This window comes from Phlebotomus papatasi, chromosome 2 (genome assembly GCF_024763615.1).
Source record: "Phlebotomus papatasi isolate M1 chromosome 2, Ppap_2.1, whole genome shotgun sequence".
NCBI classification, from domain to species: domain Eukaryota; kingdom Metazoa; phylum Arthropoda; class Insecta; order Diptera; family Psychodidae; genus Phlebotomus; species Phlebotomus papatasi.
In genome coordinates, this window is record NC_077223.1 from 18,302,987 (window position 1) to 18,321,768 (window position 18,782).

Below are 18,782 nucleotides of genomic sequence, written 5' to 3' on the forward strand. Positions count from 1 at the left end.
CCATTCAGGATGGGAAGCTCTGATTCAATGTGACTGTTTAATAATAAAAATCGTGAAATTTCCTATTTGATCGTTTTGCGAATACTTTTAATCAACTGTTAACGGCAAATGAAGTATTTTTATCGATTGAGTCATTATTTATTATAAAAAACAGTACACAAAAATAATTCCTACCCCCTATGAGAATATGATTGACCTCTTGGAAAATCCGTAGCAATAAAGGTTTGATAATCACGTATGATAAATTAAGTACAGAGAATCCCAAGTGTGCGATAACAATTGATTAGAACAGTCGAAATCAGTATAAAAGCGCGAAGGCGTTAGAACTGAAGCATTAGAAGTGCAGACTTTGTTGACAACATGTTCAAGCTTTTCGTTTTCTTGACTCTTGCCGCAGTGGCTCTCAGTGAGGGTGAGTAAGAGTGCTGGTGATTTTCAAAGTGTCTTTACCGGACAACAGATCTGAGTTTATTCACATTTGAAAATTTTTCTAATTTCCCATGAATGTGTTTTTTTTTTCAAGACATTAAAGGAAGTTTTGTATAATTATTTTAGTTTCCTTGAACAAAATGTCTTTAAAAATTAATTTTCAAAGGAAATTAGCGAAATTCTTAATCGTGATTTAACTCTTTGTCCGTTTGAACCGTTTGAACAATATTGATGGGATTTGAATTTTTTCTGTAGAACTTCCCAGTCCTCACGATTTCATTAACGGCATCAAGGATCTCGAGGAGGGCCGCTTCACCGAGTACGATGACAATAGCTTCGTTGTTGGTGGCAGCACTGCCTCTCCTGGCCAGTTCCCATACATGGCTTCCCTGAGGAGCTCCGGAAACGCTCACTTCTGCGGTGGTTTCATTGTCAATAATCGCTGGGTTGTATCTGCTGCTCACTGTACCGTTGGACGTTCCCTGGCCAACACCATTATGGTCTTGGGTGCTCACTCCAGAACTTCTGGTGGAACCCGCTTCAACTCAAACCGCATTGTGAACCATCCCAACTACAACTCCAACACCATTGCTAACGATGTCTCCGTTGTTATGACCACCGCTACCATTGGCCAGACTAACACCATCCGCCCAATCGGTATGGGATCAACTCATGTTGGTGGTGGAGTTACCGCTGTCCTCTCTGGATGGGGTCTCACTTCTAGCCCTGGAAGCTTGGCTGCCAATCTTCAGTTCCTGTCCAAACAAACCCTTACCAATGCTAACTGCCAGAACCGCGTAGGAGGTAATGGAAACCTTATCTTCGCCCACAAGATCTGCGCTGGTGGTCAGACTGGCCGTGGTGCTTGCAATGGTGACTCTGGTGGCCCACTTGCTGTTGGAAACACTGCCATCGGTATTGTATCCTGGGGTATTCCATGCGCTCGTGGCTTCGCTGATGTCTACGACCGTGTCTCCAGCCACAGGAACTGGATCTTGAACCAATTCTAAACATCTTGGACTGGCTTTTCTATGACAAGTAAACTGAAATGATAAATAAGCAAAATAGAAGCTCTTGAATTTATATAACTGTCTTTAAATTTTATTTTTGTGTTGAATTTGTGTCTTGTTCCTATTCTGGTGCAATTTCTGATGCATTTATTGTGGTTGATATGATTATACAAGTTCGTTATAGCATGTGAAAATTGAAAATATTGTGTTGGACGTTGGACACAAAATTATTGTTGATAAGATAGTGAGTTCACATCTTAACATTGCTTGAAAAGCTTATGTGCTGTATCAAAACAGACTAGATTCAGGCAATTAAAAAATGTTATCAAGAAATAGTTCCCATTCACGATATCATTTTTTATATCAAGATTTTTTTCTTTTATTTGCTTTGATCCAAGTACACTTTTTGAATGGAAAACCTTTAACTCTTTCGCGTCCATAGGGTCATATATGACCCGGGGAAAAAAGTTTCTTTTTGGCTATTTACATTAATTGAAATATAACTGGAGTCTTGAGAAAATGAGCCAAGAATCTTACATCCTTCTATTATGATGTCGTGCACGAACAGATAGATTTCAATTAATGTAAATACCCAAAAAAAACTTTTTTCCCCGAGTCATGACATTACCCTATGGACGCGAAAGAGTTAATTTTTTACGTTTATTTTGGAGAATATATGTAAAATTAGATATATTTCTTCTAACAAACACTAACCTTGATTTTGCTAATAAGATCTTATACAAATTAGATGTTTCTTCCTCAAAATGAAACTGTTCCAAGTGCATTTGCTTAGCATTAGCATTCGTTATACGTTCTTCAGACCTGAGACTTAGCCATATGGCTTAACTGTTCTAATTTTTTAACAGTCATGATTTTTAGGAAATATTTGACTTAGGATTAGAGTAATAATGACAAATGACCTATTAAATTCTGAAAAAGCAATAAAAAGGTTGCTATTTAGGATTTTGAGACTATCGGGAATTGGGATTAACCTCTAGTCTAGTCTGAAGATCGCTTTTCTAATGACGCAATATGACGTGTCGTTTGCTACGATTGCAGACACGAAGAAAATGTAGTTAAAACATTTTCTTTTTGAAGAGACGACATTTCGGATTTGCTATATAGTTTTGTGTTTGGTTTTACATTTGGTTCTTTATTTTCAGTTGTTATCTTAGATTAGAAACTGTTGAGGAAGCTGAGTATACGGAAATAGCGTTTTCATAGCGGTTCCGAAAGAGTATTGCATTTTGTGTATTGCAAACACAAAGGTTTTTATTCAATGTCTATCCAACAAACTTTACTTCAATTCATCTAAAAACCTCGTTTCATTACTGAATGTCTTGATCTTCCATTTTTTGATGTTCTTCAGTAAATATTTCTTCCCTTAAATCTTAAAACATATCTAACTTGAGAATTAAAAATAGGAGTAGGGTACAATGAGATAATTTGGAACCGTACCTAAATTTAAAATTTGAAATTTTCTCACTGTTTTACAAAAAAAAGAGAAAAAGAAAACCGCTAGGGTAAATTAAGCTAATTCAAAACCTGCTCCAAATGGAAATTTTTTGCTACTTTAAATGGAAACGTCATTATTTTCATGATAAATACAGTACTAAATTATTATATTTATATTTATATATTCCAAAGTTTCATTATTTAGTTAATTTTGCTCCAAATAAAGCGAAAATCCAGTCATATTCACAAATTTTAACTTGTTAATTTCTCAGAAAAATTAAAAGTGTACCTTTTCACCATAGGATTTTTCAGAGATTTGCCATGTTTTCCAATGAAAAACACAATGAGGTGACTGTTGTTTATTCGTTTTGTTTAACATTTAAGTCATATTTCTGGCTGATTTTAGTTTAATGATGTGCTAATCTTTATTGTTAACGGTACGTGAAGTTTTCAAATGAAGTAATTACCTATTTCGTGAACAAAAAGGGTTTTTCTGAAGTGTCTGCAAATGTTTCAATAGGAAACATCGAAAATATGATATTTTTGGAGAGATTTTCTTATTGTTTTAGATGGGAAAGGAGAAAAGACCAGGAATAAGAACAAATCCTGCACTCAAGAGCAACTCAACAAAGTTTTGGAAGCCTTTCGCCGTGGTTTCACTTACACACTGTTTGTCTCCAATTAGAAACTTTCCCTTGTCTCCATTTGGATTAATTTGTTTCCAATAGAAGCATTTTACACTCGCGTATTTTTCTTGCATTTAAGAAGTTTTCAAATTATATCTAAAGAATTTTCACTAAACAGTAACATTCTAGAAGAGTCAAGGAGCAAATTCATGTAATTCTAATATCATAACGAGTAACGCGCCATGCAAAGAAGATCTTATGCCCAGTGCACAATAACTTTTCTTTGTAAATATGTTTTCAAAATTTCCTATTGGAGTGAGCGAGATGACTAGGCTTACATTTCATTCACTCTTATTGAAATCTCTAAAACATGTTTACAAAACAAATGTTGTTGTGCGCTCGGTATTAATCTAAATAATAATAATAATAAATAATAATAATAATAATAAATTCTCTTCAGAAAAAATATGAACTTAATGTGTTGAATCTTCTGTCAAAGTTAAAGCGTCTGAAAATGGTTTTGAATTAGGACATTTACCCTACAGTACAAATCCTATACTAAAAAGTACTTCTTCGTGCTAATTTTACCCATATCTAAAATAATGAGGAAATCTCCAAATTTGAGTTTAGGCCTGATTTCAAATTACACCATTGATCCTATAGAAGCGTACAACTTTTTCTTAGCTGTGATACAACACCTACGACTTAAGTTAACGCTTCATCTATGAAGAATATTAAATAAGATTCTTAATAATTTCACTTACTATTTTTTATGGAGTAGAGCTACCATGTTTTTTCTTCAACTTCTTTATCAAATTTTCAGACGCAATGCTTTTGAAAGATACATCTACTCATTGGTACCAGAAAATCCCACTTTAGGAAGCTTGATACAGTATATACATAATTTTTATATACATCAATACATATTAGATTGAACCATTGATAGTACGCTTTGATAAGTTTACAATTTGGAACTCCCAGCTAAGACTTAAGAGGTTGATAAGAGTTGACTATTGATGCCGGTGTTGAGTATAAAAGACAGAGATTTTTGAGCATCTACATCACTCAAAGTGTAGACCCTATACCAAAATGCTGAAGTTCTTCGTTCTTTTGTCTGTGGCCGCTGTGGCATTCAGTGAGGGTAAGTATCATATTCTTGCTCTCTGACCTCCGACTTCTCTTAAAATTTGTGCTGATTTCAAACTTTTTTCTGTATAGTTCTTCCCGGACCTCATGATTTCATTAACGGCATCAAGGATCTCGAAGAGGGCCGCTTCACCGAATACGATGATAATAGCTTCGTTGTCGGTGGCAACACTGCCTCCCCTGGCCAGTTCCCATACCAGGCTTCACTGAGGAGCTCCGGAAATGCTCACTTCTGCGGTGGTTTCATTGCCAATAACCGCTGGATTGTATCTGCTGCTCACTGTACCGTTGGACGTTCCCTGGCCAACACCATTGTGGTCTTGGGTGCTCACTCCAGAACTACTGGTGGAACCCGCTTCAACTCAAACCGCATCGTGAACCACCCCAACTACAACTCCAACACCATTGCTAACGATGTTTCCGTTGTTATGACCACCGCTACCATTGGCCAGACTAACACCATCCGCCCAATTGCTTTGGGATCAACTCATGTTGGTGGTGGAGTTACCGCTGTCCTCTCTGGATGGGGTCTCACTTCTAGCCCTGGAAGTCTGGCTGCCAATCTTCAGTTCCTGTCCAAACAAACCCTTACCAATGCTAACTGCCAGAACCGCGTAGGAGGCAATGGAAACCTCATCTTCGCCCACAAGATCTGCGCTGGTGGTGTTACTGGACAGGGAGCTTGCAATGGTGACTCTGGTGGCCCACTTGCTGTTGGAAACACTGCCATCGGTATTGTGTCCTGGGGTATTCCATGCGCTCGTGGCTTCGCTGATGTCTACGATCGTGTCTCCAGCCACAGAACCTGGATCATGAACCAATTCTAAATCCTCTCGCCTCTCTATCTGACCGTCTAATATCCTCAAACAAATTATCTTAAATAGATGCTTTTGAATCGCTAATTATTGTTTTTTGTTTACTTGAATTTTTGGTTCCCTTGAAAGTTTTGAGTTTCGTCCGTTTGGAGAATTTTGTTGTAATCTTATAAAGAAAGCTATGATTCTTTCATTATTACAGCTCTTTATGTGAAGTAAAAGAATAAGCGATGCAACAATTTTTATGGCCTATATATTGACTGGCAAAGAAACCAAAAGCGTTTTATGCTTGTTACAAATCTATTTCAAAAATATAGTTTTTCGTTTAGAGATCCGATTTCTAAGTACCGTTCGTACCTATAAAACCTAGCAAGGAACCTACCTAAAGGCGTTTAGTAAAAATATTGAAATCTTCAACTTTTCATAATTGTAAGTATCGACTTTATGATGTGGTAGCCTAGGGTTCTATTCTCATACAAAAAACATCGTTTGGTTGGTCTAATGAAAAATATTAAATGATTGTAAGATGATATAAATTTGTGCTGAATACAAAGACATCGTATGGGTTTCCCAGGTCGTATATATTGGATAAAGGAGTGGCATGATATGTATAGATAGGGGATTTTCCGGTGATGGCCAGTGGGTTTGAATTCACCTCACATATCCAGGACCGAAAGCTCTGGGCAATATTGAAGAAATGTGTTTTTTTAGGTCACTTCAAACAAACTGGCCATCACCGGAGAGTCCCCTATCAATTATCAGGTCGCAATGTACGTAAGCCCTTATTACTAGCCAGGGAGCTATAATGAAAGGATCACAGTGAAGTCCATTATGATCGGTTTTAAAGTAATGCCTATAACTCGCTTTGAAGACAGAGCGCAACTAGTTTTCGAGATAAGGATATATCTCCGCAATATCGGTCCTTAAGAGATGCTGCAGGGGTAAATTTCTGATTTAGATGAAAGATGATCGGGGGGAGTAGCTTTACAGCGAATCCAACGGTATGTTTTATTTCTAGTCGAGAATGAGCTGCGATCTGTTTTGTGGACCGAATGTCCAACGAGAGAATGCACATGGAACCAAGCGAGAAAGTGAAAATGTTGAGATAAGACCTCGAAGCAGATGACTGCTATATGGATAACAATAAAAAGAACTGGTAAAGGTGCCTAATTGTAGAGCGTCAGATAAACAAATAAATAACAAGCAGATCGATAGGATTTGAAAGGATTAAGTTAGAATGTTGATTTGAAATCGTCAGCTACAGAGTGTGGAGTGGAGTAAATTCTTAGCCACGCTACAAATAATAGATAAGCTGTGCTGGACACACCTACGACTGAAGTCCAGAGATCGCTAAGCTCGTACATAGTCGAGTTAGTTCCTAGCACAATAAAAACACGACTTAGCGTTTATTGGCATTTACAAAACATAATTTTGTAGAAAATAATATCCCAATTAGAGAATTCTACAAGACTGTTTGGAGAAGAAAATTATGCTATTGACCTTTTTCTTCACGAACCTGTCAGCGAGAGTTGTTGATTAACGTTTTCAATTTCTACCACAATCTATCACTCATACTTTATATTGTACGAGAGTTATTCGAATAATATTCAGTAGCATGAAACTCATGGAATCAAAGATTCTACAGAAAAGCCATGGCATTGTGTCCACAATGGCTTTACATGCCCGAGGTGCCGCGCAGACCTAGAAGGGAACGGAGAGGCGAGGATTCGTAGCGTGAGCGAGTCAGTCTTGGTTGGAGCGAGGAAGAGGATGCATCGGACTCCGTGTCCCGGGTCTGATAAGGTGGCTAAATGGCATATCCCAAGGCCCAGGACAACAGAACAAAGTGGCTGAAACATATCCAGGATTTTTACTGAGATCGCTTTAGAATCGAACCCGAACATCCTCGTGAAGTGGCTAAGGATCGACAGACGTGGGCTTCTAACCTGGATGTCCTAAACCATTAGCAAACCTCCCAGTTTCATATCTTAATCGTCGTTGTTGGAGGATTTATTATTCTCACTTTAGGGTTGAATGTAAAATAAGAGTGATGATTCGGGGAAAGAAGGAAAGAATTTTGTATACCCAAAAGATGAATAACTCTAGTTTTATCTAGTCAAAATGATCACATTGTCCAGAACATTACTTAGCAAGGAGAGCGAGGAAGGAACATTACTAATTAAAAGGTGGCGCTTCTAGGCAATCTATTAGGAACTGGCTAATTTTGCAATACGAAAATAATTTTAAAAGAAATGAACGAACAAAACTTGACGCGAATTGGCCATATTTATAATTAAAACAAAAACATCATATTCCAGATTTAACTGTGTTGATTATTTAATATAAATTGCATCATAATTACTTCAATCATATCTCGAACTTAAGTACCGAATAATTGTCTGAGATACCGGCAAATCCTATGCCTAATCCCTTGGTACCCCTGAATTATGTGATTTACTTGGTCTTTCACTTTCGAATATAGTCTCACGTTTTGAAAATGATATCACTTGGAATTTGAATGGCGTCATGCCATTACCTGGAATTAACCTTGATTAATTACCCATATAACATAGTAAAAGTAGACATGCAATCATGTGAACTTACTTATCTACGTGGGGTTTTTTTATGGCCCTTCTTGATAACGACGTAGGAAGTCATTGTTTTGTGGATTTTCCAGACACTTGTTATGATCTGGAGTAGTACTATATCAAAGCTACTGAACTGTAAAATTTTGATAATCTGTATCACACAAGGTATCATATTTTGATAATTTCATATAAGTAAACATGACACAACAGTTCGAGGTTTGGTGTCCTACAAATCCTGTATTAATGGCGCTGGCACACCTTTTAGATCAGGAAAATTTCACAAAGTAAAAATTCACTTCACTTTCTTTCTAAAAAAAATTGCATAAGTCTATCCCACTCTTTCGGTCTCAAAATTGGACTGAACTAATTTTAATTTGGTGTGATGTTCAAAAGAAGAGAAGAAGAAGAGTACGCAAGAGTAGGATAGATATATGTAGAACTTTTGAGAACGAAGGGAATGTGAATATCGATCACATGAAATTTTACTGATCTAAAAGGTGTGTTGGAGCTATAAAATTTTTATTTTGAACTATACTTTGTTATTGCAAGTAGAAAAATTACTTATAATTGTCCACCATATCTGCCTGTAACGAAACCCAGAGCGATAAGAGTTATTAGATTCAGATTGTTGGAAAACACTTACCCTTGGTATGTTAATGACTGCTTCTCGGATTTAAAGAGAGGCTATCTTAAATTTTTCTATACCTTTTCATATTATAATATATTGCTCTTGGATACTGCTAAAAGTCGGGTATCTTGAAAATCCAATTGTGAACTATGTGTAGTTTAGCTGTTTAGGAGTGTCTGCCTTTTTAAATTTTAGCCAACCTCTTCTGATCTAATGAAATTCTAATGGGGTAGATCAGAATCAGGGTCATTTGGAATGTGACTCAATTTGGAATTTTCGTCAACTACGAACTGGGCAGACAATTTTATTCTTTGATAAGTACAGTACTAAAAGGTTTATACAGTAAATTTCGTCAAATATGAACATTTTAAGGGGTATAGTTAACATTTCTCATTTCTCAAATCTTAAATAATATTTTCGAAAACTTAATGGAATTCATCTGATACGCTTTTACTCTAATTGAAGAAAAATAACTTTAGAGAATTTATCATAATAATTTATTGTTAAATAATAGGAATTTGTCGAGGAATTAATTATAAGGATAATATTAGTGAAAGACCAGAGAAAAGACTTCACGCAAAACTTTGTTCACTTAACCTCAAATTTTTCATTTTGAATTCAATCGTCGGCGTCATGTCGTTCGTATTTGAGGAACTTTACTGTTATATGCTTTCTACAGAGTAAAAAACTTTAGGCTACTTAACCAGGATTTTCATTGTAAATTTTACATAAACACACAGTAAAAAATTTTTGGCTGCTTTACCATGATTTTCACTGTAAATTTTACATTAAACGTGTATAATTGTGTGTACTGGTACACATTCATGAAATTTCTACACAAAACTGTGTGAAAACTGTGTAATGTTTCACGAAATCTGTAACAAAATGTACATGTACAGTACACAGCTGTGTAATTATTCGCTAATTTCGCCGTACGGTGAAAAAAGACGTAATATAAAACAAGAAAGTGAAATTTGATGCCGTAAGACGTAAAAAACGACTTTCGTTACAGTATTCTTTCTATTTTCGTATTAGCAACAGAACATTACTTAAAAAGTACAATATTTCATAATTACAAAGTTTACGATTACATGGAATTTAAATTACACATTTTCAGATTACTCGTTTTGCTCAAATACATAATTTGAGTAACTTTACAAGAATAATCGTGGTAAAAAAGCAAATCAACGATTATCCTTGTAATTTTTTTACTGTGCATGTAATCGTATGTACTGATACACATTTATGTAATTTGTACACATTTTGTCTGAAAACTGTCTAATTTTACACAAAATATGTAAGAAAATGTACACAAGTGTGTAATTATTCGCAGTTGGTTACACAGTTTACCATTACATAAAATTTAAATTACACTTTTTCAGATTACGCGTTATGCTGAAATACATATTTGAGTACCTTTACAAGAGTAATCGTGATAAAAAAAGCAAATCAACGATTATCCTTTTAATCTTTTTTTGCTGTGTATCCTAAAATCTTATTATTTTTTTTTGTACTTATAAAGCGAAAATTCAATATGGTGCTATTCCAATGAAAAATGAAGGGCAAAGCGCACTACCTGCGGAAGCTTCAAGCTTCGAATAACTCATTTTTTCAATATTTTTTTAAAATTAAATTTGACCCATTATTAATATTATTATTTTAATAGCTAGTCCTATGTCTCAAATTTCCTTAAAATCCATTAATAACATAGAAAAAATGAATTGTCCAAAGTCAGCGCGCTTTTCTCAACATGTTTTATTAGCATCTTATTGTTCTGAAGTGATCCTGCATTATCGACGACTCTTTGTGTTGGTTTCTGTCTCGAGTGTTTTCCCCAGTTCTCGCCGTGTTCTAAAACCACCAGAACAGTCGTGACAGGAATCATCATAAAGAAAGTCTATTATCTAGAAGCATTTAAAAAAGGTAAAGTGCTAAAAAATATGTTCATTTCTCATTAGAATAGCACCATTACATATTCAATATATCTTGTATTGTAAGATACCTTGTTTGAATTTGCCCTAATTCGTTCCAAAAGGCAATGCTTTTACTTACTTATTTTTCTTGTATTTAAAAACTTTTCAGGTTACTTTTTAGAGAATTAATACACAAACACAATAGTAAAATTCTAGGAGAATCAAACAGTAAATTTGTGTAAATTTCGTAGTAAAAAATTATAATTAAAATTTAAGGCTTTGAAATCGATTCCAAATTACTGTAATCGACCCTTTTTTAGGAATATTACCTTCAATTTTTTGTGTTTCAATTTTTTTTGTTTCCAGTCTTGGGGCCAAACAGTAAGAGATATCAAAATACAGTAAAATTTTATATTCCAATTTTCAATTGATGAGATGTTATCTGGAGCCCGTTATTCAAAAGTCTGAATTTGTCTGAATAGAGAGGAATGAGTCTTTTAAATTCTTAATTGATAATTCTTCAATTTTCTACTTAGGATTAGAAAATTATTAACTCTAATTAATACTAGCCTTGGTATTGTAATGCCTTACCCTAATACTTCTAATTCAATAAGTTCATAAGAATTAGTAAGACTAGTTACTTGTTCTCTTCGAACGATCCAACAGTTGCAAAGACAAGGGCAAATTGCATGACAATAGCTCATTGATGGGTTATGCATAGTGAACAACAAAAAGGAAAAGAAAAGGAATTCCAATTGGAAGAGGAACTGAAAAAAAGTCTAAATGGCAAAAATACTGATCCTAATTTGCGATATGGCCAAATAGAGTTTCTTATTATGCTATTCTTTAGCTATATTTAACCAATTTCATAAGGGGAAGCTTCATTTAAAAGTAGGGTTATAGCACCTCTTAATGCTTCCTGAGTGTTCTCTTGAATGATTTGGTATTTTTCTTTAATACCGCGATACTTGAAAAATATCTTTTAAAGAATTTGATATTGTAATTCTTAAATGTTGCAATATTACAGAAAATTACCAATTTATTAAATGTGGTCTTAACTGAGATATTGGCATTAAGGAACACCACCACTTTACATTTTTATGCCCTTTTTTCGCCACTCAACGTGGAAACTCAACTCCTGATTACATTTTTTCCCCGCCAAGGTAGAGAATAAGCAAATTAGATTGCCAATCGAAAAGTGGGAAATGGCACAAGATTGCTTATCAGTAATAGGAAAACTTTCAAATTGTTCATAAGGTAGGGGTATTGTGTCTTCTCTGGTAGTTTGAGGGCATTTCCCAGGGCAATACTGTTGTGATCAGGAGACTGTCTGTCTGGGTCATCGAAAATAAATTGACCCACGCGTGAAGAGAGCAATTCTTTGAACGCCAAACAATTCTCAAACTGGAATCTCTTCAGAAAGTCATTCACAAATTTGTTATTTACGACACAGAGATAATCATTTGATTAACAACAACGATATTCTTGCAGGTATTTCTACAGCTATTTCCATATTTTATTTATTTACTCTTTTTTATATCTTTTTTGTGTGGCTTCGCGCCACCAAATTGTTTTTTCTTTGCTCAAAAAAACAATTCTCATCTCTTTCTTACAACTGAGGAGATACAATCAACACTTTTTGGGGGGCAAATTAATGGGTATCATAAATTATTGAAATTATTCTTTACCTCTTCGAGGTTCGAGAGATGGTGATGCTGGATTCAGAGTCCTAGGGAACTCTGTAAAATGGAATATGGATTAATGGTGGATTTATTTGTGTGATTTTGATTTATAGATTCACTATTCAATATTCAATTGGGGGTCTTCTTTTCTATCATCATTGATCATATTGCTGCACTTGACTGGCACATAGATTCTGATCGATTTCCTCACTTCCCTCATTAATATTTGAAAAAAATAAAGACCCTGTATTGTATTTAGGAAAACACCTAAAAACTTTCAAACGGTTTAGAACCGGAAAGTATTAATTATCAAATCAGAAACTTCCTTAAACATATCCTAATTCTAAACCATAAAGATATTTTAGTAAAAACTCTTTAGCTTCTCATGATATTAGAATTAATTTCCAATGTTTCTTTAATTATTGCTTGATTACAAATTACCACATTATTCATAATTCTGTAAATATGAATATTATACATTTTAAGGAAGGCATGGGCGTACCCAGCTAAGGGCAGGGGGGGGGCAGCTGCCCCCCCCTAGAAGCGTCAAAAAAATTCAAAAACAAGCGAAAAGTAAAAAAAATATACTTATTCAGCAAAAAAAATTAATTTGGCCAGTAAAAAAATCCAAATCTTTCCAAAAATGGGCCTAATTTTTTTAATTCATAAAGATCGAAACTTTCATGAAAATTGTATTGCTCTTTAAAGTTGTAAATTTAGTCACTTCTCAAATTTAATGTTTTACTGCTCATTTGTAGAAGGTCACTGCAAAAATTAACTTATAAAAGCTCAAAAACTATTAAAGATCCAATTGGGGGGGGGGCAGGACAAGGCGCTTGTCTGTACTGTACTAGATTCAAGAATTAAAAAAAAGTGTAAAAATGAACAAATATTTCGTAACTTTTTTTGATTTATTTTTCTAACGTAATTTCAGTAATAAATTTATTCAGTAATATATTTTTTGAAAAAAAGGAAGTTGTCACCTAATCTTTTTCACATATTTAAGGGATATTTAAGAATTTATAACGAAAGCCTAAAAATCCACAGAGAAAGTAAAAATATAGCGTTAGAATATGTTTTAGAAAAGTCGTCCTTGAGTTTTCTAAAAATCGTATTTTTTGGCACTAACGGTTTACCATATGAGAAGAAAGCAAGTTTCTTAAAATGATTCTACAGAATATTTTTAATAATCTTCTTCTTAATAACATATACACATTGGGAACTGTTTCCGCCAAAAATTGCATTTTTGACAGAATTGTGACGTTTCCACCTAGAGAAGTGCAGAAAATTTCCTTCTAAATAGCATTTGTTTTTTTTTTTTTTTTTGAAAATTACTCCCAATGTGTAGAGGCCTTAAGACATCTTAAAAACTTGTGATGGACCTCTAGTTTCCTCGGGCGATATGTTTAAAAAAAAAAGCATCAAGGATTCCGAAAGTTTATTTGAAGCCGTCAAATGGAGCAGTCAGACGTGAAATTTAAGAATAATATAATTAAAGCTGTGGTCGTATATTGACTTTGAACTTTGATCTGTTGAGGGTCTATGCGGGTCAAAAAGGCTGAAAATAGCATATTTTCTAACTTTTTTTCTCAACATAATAAAAATTTTATTAAATTCAAGCTCCTAGGCATATAAAATCATAACATTTTACATCATGTTTCGTTTTATAGAATAAGTTATGATCAAGTAAACATAAAATCCTAATAGGAAAAATTAACGTTTTTAATATTAGAAAACATAGCTCAATGGCTGAATTTTGATTTTTTTTTTAATTAAATGCAGAAAATATAGTTTAAATCTTGTTCTTTTTATGCCTAAGAACTTGAATTAATTTTTTTATTATGCTGGAAAAGAAGTTAAAAAAAATCTGTTTTAAGTAAATTTTCGTTAAATAGAAATGTCAAATTTCAGAAGCATATCATTAATTCTTTAAAGACTGATAGTTCTTTTTGCCTTGAAGGGCTTCACAAAGCGAAATGTTAAGACCAATGTTCCACATTAAGTTTAAAAAAATATAAGCTCCAAAACACTATTTAATGTTTTTGTATAGGGTAAGTGTGCCAAATTTCGGCATAGTTGCATGCAAGCGACAAAGTCTCAAGTTTGAAATGTAATATATTTAATAAAAATAGAATATTTTTGTTACTCTTTTATAAGGAGTGATGCTTGGAACCTTACACACAGTTTATCATCTTTATTTTCTCTAAAATCATTCTAAATACATATTGAAATGAATAAAAATGTAGACATAGAATTGGAGGCCTATTTCGGTCACCTTCATTCTCATAGTTCGTTGCCCTTCGGGAATTCTTACAATATCTTTATCAGATCATCTTGCTCGTCGAAGCGACATTTTTTGGATTGTACAATCTCAAGAGTATGTAAAAACTAAAAATTCATGGAAATTCGAGGAACAAAAAATATGGCCGAAATTGCAAGCTGGGCGCAATTTGGCACACTTACCCTATGTTTATTATTATCAGAAATGAATAAAGATAGGTGTAATAGTAAAAATGCACTGTGTTCTACAGATCGGAAGGGGCTTTATCAGATGTTTCACGGGTAGTTGATTCTATAGATTAAATATGAACTAATGGAATGCATCCTTGCTGTAGTTATTTAGTAAAAAGTTGAGAATAATTTCTAAAACTTAATTTTATTTTTGGTCAATAATATAGGAGACAATGCACTACTGGTCCGAAGAACACTGATGATCGTTCCTTAATCAATACCTACAAATTGGGCATAGGCTAATCTCTCGTGAAAAGTAGGACCAGTTTGTATATATAGATACTTTTTATCTCATTTTATTTTTTTTGTTTTTTTTTTCAATATAAAAATTATGTACCCCCCCCCCCCCCGCCAACAAAATTTGAGACTCAGCCCCCCCCTAACTGAAATCCTGGGTACGCCCTTGGGAAGGCTACTTCACAAAAAAAAGACTTTTTTCATATTCCTAACAAAATGCTTTCTGGAATGCTCGAACTCACGAAAAAGTGCTCTCCACGGATAATCTTTTTGCATGATTTTTGGGTAAATTAGTTTACTTCCGATTAAATTGATTTACAAATCAGAAAACAATTTTGAACTAGAAAATTGGTTAAACAGCGTGCATTTAATATTTGAGAAAAACAAATAAATCAATTTCGTTTAATTGACCAATTCATTTTTTACCGATTGGGACTGATATATCCGGATAATAAATTTTAAGACCTTTTCAAAAAATCCAAATTTAAGGTAATCGTTTGAAAAATGGGCCTTCTAAACTGATCCAACTTTGACCTTTAAAAATTCAAAATTTGGAATTTTCCGGTCATAGATATGTATGGATGAAATGTTCGTCTAGGCTGCCTCTAAAACATATCCAAAAATCATCGAAAAAGCTTGGATCAATTTTGAGAAAAACCGAAATTACATGGTTTTTGAGAAGGATAGAGGGGAGTGAGGGAAGTGAAAAAAAGAAACGCCTGGAGATAATATTTTTTACGGTTAATATTTGTTTACGTTCTAGATCGGTGATGAATTCGAAAGAAACGGATTATATACACTGCTTCCTCTGTAAGTCCGAACATAAAAAACTATTGTCTCGATACAAATATTAATTCAAGTAGTGGTTCTTTAAGAAAAAAAATATCAAGTAAGTTTTTGACTAATTTTTCGAAGTTGTAATATCCGCCACCAAAAGGTTTAAAAATAGTTAAAGGTTTAATGGAAAAATTCTTGATAAAAGACCGGATATTTGTCTAATTTTTCTTTTAGGTTCAGTTTTCTAAATGTGATTTATAGAAATGAAATCTGGCAAAGCTTAAATTTTTCAAAAGATAAACCCTAAGAATGTTTTGTGTATTTGCGATAGAATTCCGATTATTTCCTTTAAAGATTAAAAAAATATAAAGATATAAGATAAAATAAATAATAATAAATATATAATAATAAATATACAATATTATAATAAATATAAAAAATATAAGATTAAAGATATATATATATATATATATGTATATATATATATATATATATATATATATATATATATATATATACATATATATATATTAGATTAATCGTTGACATCTTGAAACTATTATGGAAAAGATGCGCTCATATAAGATTAGGAAGTGTTATAGAATTAGCGTCCACCCAAAATTTTAGAGAGCATTTCCTTTAAACGATTTTTTCAGGGTTAAATGCAAAAAATACTCTGAAGACGGTATTTTCCCACAGATAGACTTAATTCTGGTTTCATTTGAAAGGTCTTCGATTATAGAATAAATTCTTTAGAGATAATTAAGTATCTGCAATGAAGAATTGCTTTTGAGATGATTTATGAATTGTGACTAAAAGTTAGTGAACCGAAAAACACACCGAGAAAAATGTGGATGGTAAAATTTACCATCCTCCATACAAAATTCTAATGGCCGGATAGTAGAAAAGTCACCCAGAAAACGCGATATTAAATCGGACTGTCAAAAATTGTAGAACCTATTGTATGGATAGTAAATTCTAATAGCCGGATAGTAAGTTCTATTATCGCCGCATATTAGATTTTACTAGCCGGATGGTAAATTTTACTGTCAGGATAGTAAATTTTAGTAGCCGGATATTAGAATGAAAAATGTCGGATTCTAAAGGAAAGGAGGATAGTATTTTCTACTATCTTTTGAGGCAGTAGAATTTAAAGACACGATTTGTAGAAAATACCATCCAAATTTTTCTCGGTGCATAAAAAAAGAATGACAAACTGGAATAAACCTTACAAAATACTCAAGTTAATGTATTGAATCACTATAATTTATTTATACAAATAAATAAAACCAATTTTCAGTGCACGGACTTCGTGTACTCTGGTAAGTCTTTTAAACTCCTCACCATCCCTTTTTCATAAAAAAATTAAATTCCCATTCGCTTCTCATGGGGGATTCTCTGAATTTTAATTGTTTGAAAATAAATCAGCTTCTCTCAAACGTTCACTTCTTGTATCGTTTTTTCACACTAAAATTAATTCAATCGAATGAATTTTTATGATTGAGAAAAATGTCACTTTTAGTGTTGGAAAACAATAAATTTCACTCTTTAGCATTTTTTTCTTCTGTATTTCATGGTACTGACTATGTCATTGACTTGTCCCTCGTTCTGGCCATCCCTCCTGTGATACATGAGAAGAAGAAAAGCTGTTGAGCTCAATCAATTGATTTAAAATCGATCATCGTAATTCAATTAAATTTAATTTTGTAAGCAGTCATTTTATTTGATTTTATAGCTTTTTAATAGTTAATTTTAATACTTTTTTGGGGAATATTAAGTACAAGCAGAAATGCTAAAGATATTTCTGTTGGGGAACTTCTGCAATAGCTATATGGCTCAAAGTATTCTACCACTGGAAACAATTTTTGAAAAATAAAATAGAATTCTGTCTCGGCGATCTTGGGGGAATAAATAAATCTAGGATTCATGTAATTTCCAATGTTAAAATCAAACTGTAGAATAATTCAACTTGTGTGGCAAGACACCTGAGAGACGATGAAACAGCTAATATACCTTGGGCGCGAGCGAGAGAACACTACCTGGGCGATAAATATGGTCCCAGAGATAAAATCTCTACTTTGGACTTCTCCTTCAAGCTCCATTTTACACTGCTACGAATCTTAGAACAGAAGACACGCAACAGCTTCAAGCTTCTCCACCTAAAACAATTCTCAAACCATCCTGAACCAAGAGGAATCAATTGGTGGCGATCTTGACAGTGTTCGTCTCTTGCTCGACCATCATATTCAGTTCCATGAGAGGTATGTCATTTTAACAATCAAAATCCATTAATGATACGATGTTGTTTTTTGAATAATTAGAATTGTTAAATTATTCTCAGAAATGTTTAAAGACAATCCTAACAAAAAAAGGAGGGTTAAAGAATTTATTTTTACAATAAATTAAACTTCATTGTGAATATTTGTTATAATAAAACCGTTTGGCCGTTTCATAAATTTAATTAACGCGAAAGTAGGTAAAAGAATTGAAGGTATATTATTATTATTTTTATATTGAAAACCTTCTCAAAGAGCATTTTCTGACCAATTCGAAAATTTGACAAAAATATTGTCGAAATACGCTCGACAGACTCAGAGATTTCGATTTAATTTCGTCGATTTGGCCAAGTTTTGCTTATTGGGTTATAAGTCAATTTCTTTAAGAAATAGTTTTACTGATGTTTAAATTCAAAATTTATCACATTAGGTTTTTAATTTTTTTTATTTTATTAAACTACGAAATATATGTGTAAAAGTATTTAATTAACATTAATTTTTATATTAAAGGGGGCTTCCTCAATAAGAAGAACAAAAATTTGTTATTTTCACGAGAAAACTATCCCTAAATTTAAAATTGATGTTAAACCTGAATTTATATTGACAGTGAAATAATTTTAACCCTATAAGGACGATTGGAACACCAGTGTCCCATATAAAGAAAATAATTTTTCCTGTCTACCTAAAGT

At 33.3% G+C, this 18,782-nt stretch overlaps 2 protein-coding genes across 2 annotated transcripts; both read left to right on the top strand.

Annotated features, from left to right (window-relative positions):
- The first annotated feature begins 326 nt into the window (after positions 1–326).
- Positions 327–1,512, top strand: LOC129802909 (trypsin alpha-3-like). The gene is made up of 2 exons (XM_055849119.1): positions 327–412; positions 685–1,512. The coding sequence occupies exons 1-2, from the start codon at positions 361–363 to the stop codon at positions 1,437–1,439; spliced, it is 807 nt and encodes a 268-aa protein (XP_055705094.1). The 5' UTR covers positions 327–360; the 3' UTR covers positions 1,440–1,512.
- A 3,054-nt stretch (positions 1,513–4,566) lies between these two features.
- Positions 4,567–5,568, top strand: LOC129802910 (trypsin alpha-3-like). The gene is made up of 2 exons (XM_055849120.1): positions 4,567–4,661; positions 4,739–5,568. The coding sequence occupies exons 1-2, from the start codon at positions 4,610–4,612 to the stop codon at positions 5,491–5,493; spliced, it is 807 nt and encodes a 268-aa protein (XP_055705095.1). The 5' UTR covers positions 4,567–4,609; the 3' UTR covers positions 5,494–5,568.
- The last annotated feature ends 13,214 nt before the right edge of the window (positions 5,569–18,782 follow it).

Bases quoted from the DNA above. Each gene is read 5' to 3' on its own strand.
- LOC129802910 (XM_055849120.1), top strand. From the start codon at position 4,610: ATGCTGAAGTTCTTCGTTCTTTTGTCTGTGGCCGCTGTGGCATTCAGT. The intron at 4,662-4,738 runs GTAAGTATCATA...TTTTCTGTATAG, and splicing joins CGCTGTGGCATTCAGTGAGG to TTCTTCCCGGACCTCATGAT.
- LOC129802909 (XM_055849119.1), top strand. From the start codon at position 361: ATGTTCAAGCTTTTCGTTTTCTTGACTCTTGCCGCAGTGGCTCTCAGT. The intron at 413-684 runs GTGAGTAAGAGT...TTTTTTCTGTAG, and splicing joins CGCAGTGGCTCTCAGTGAGG to AACTTCCCAGTCCTCACGAT.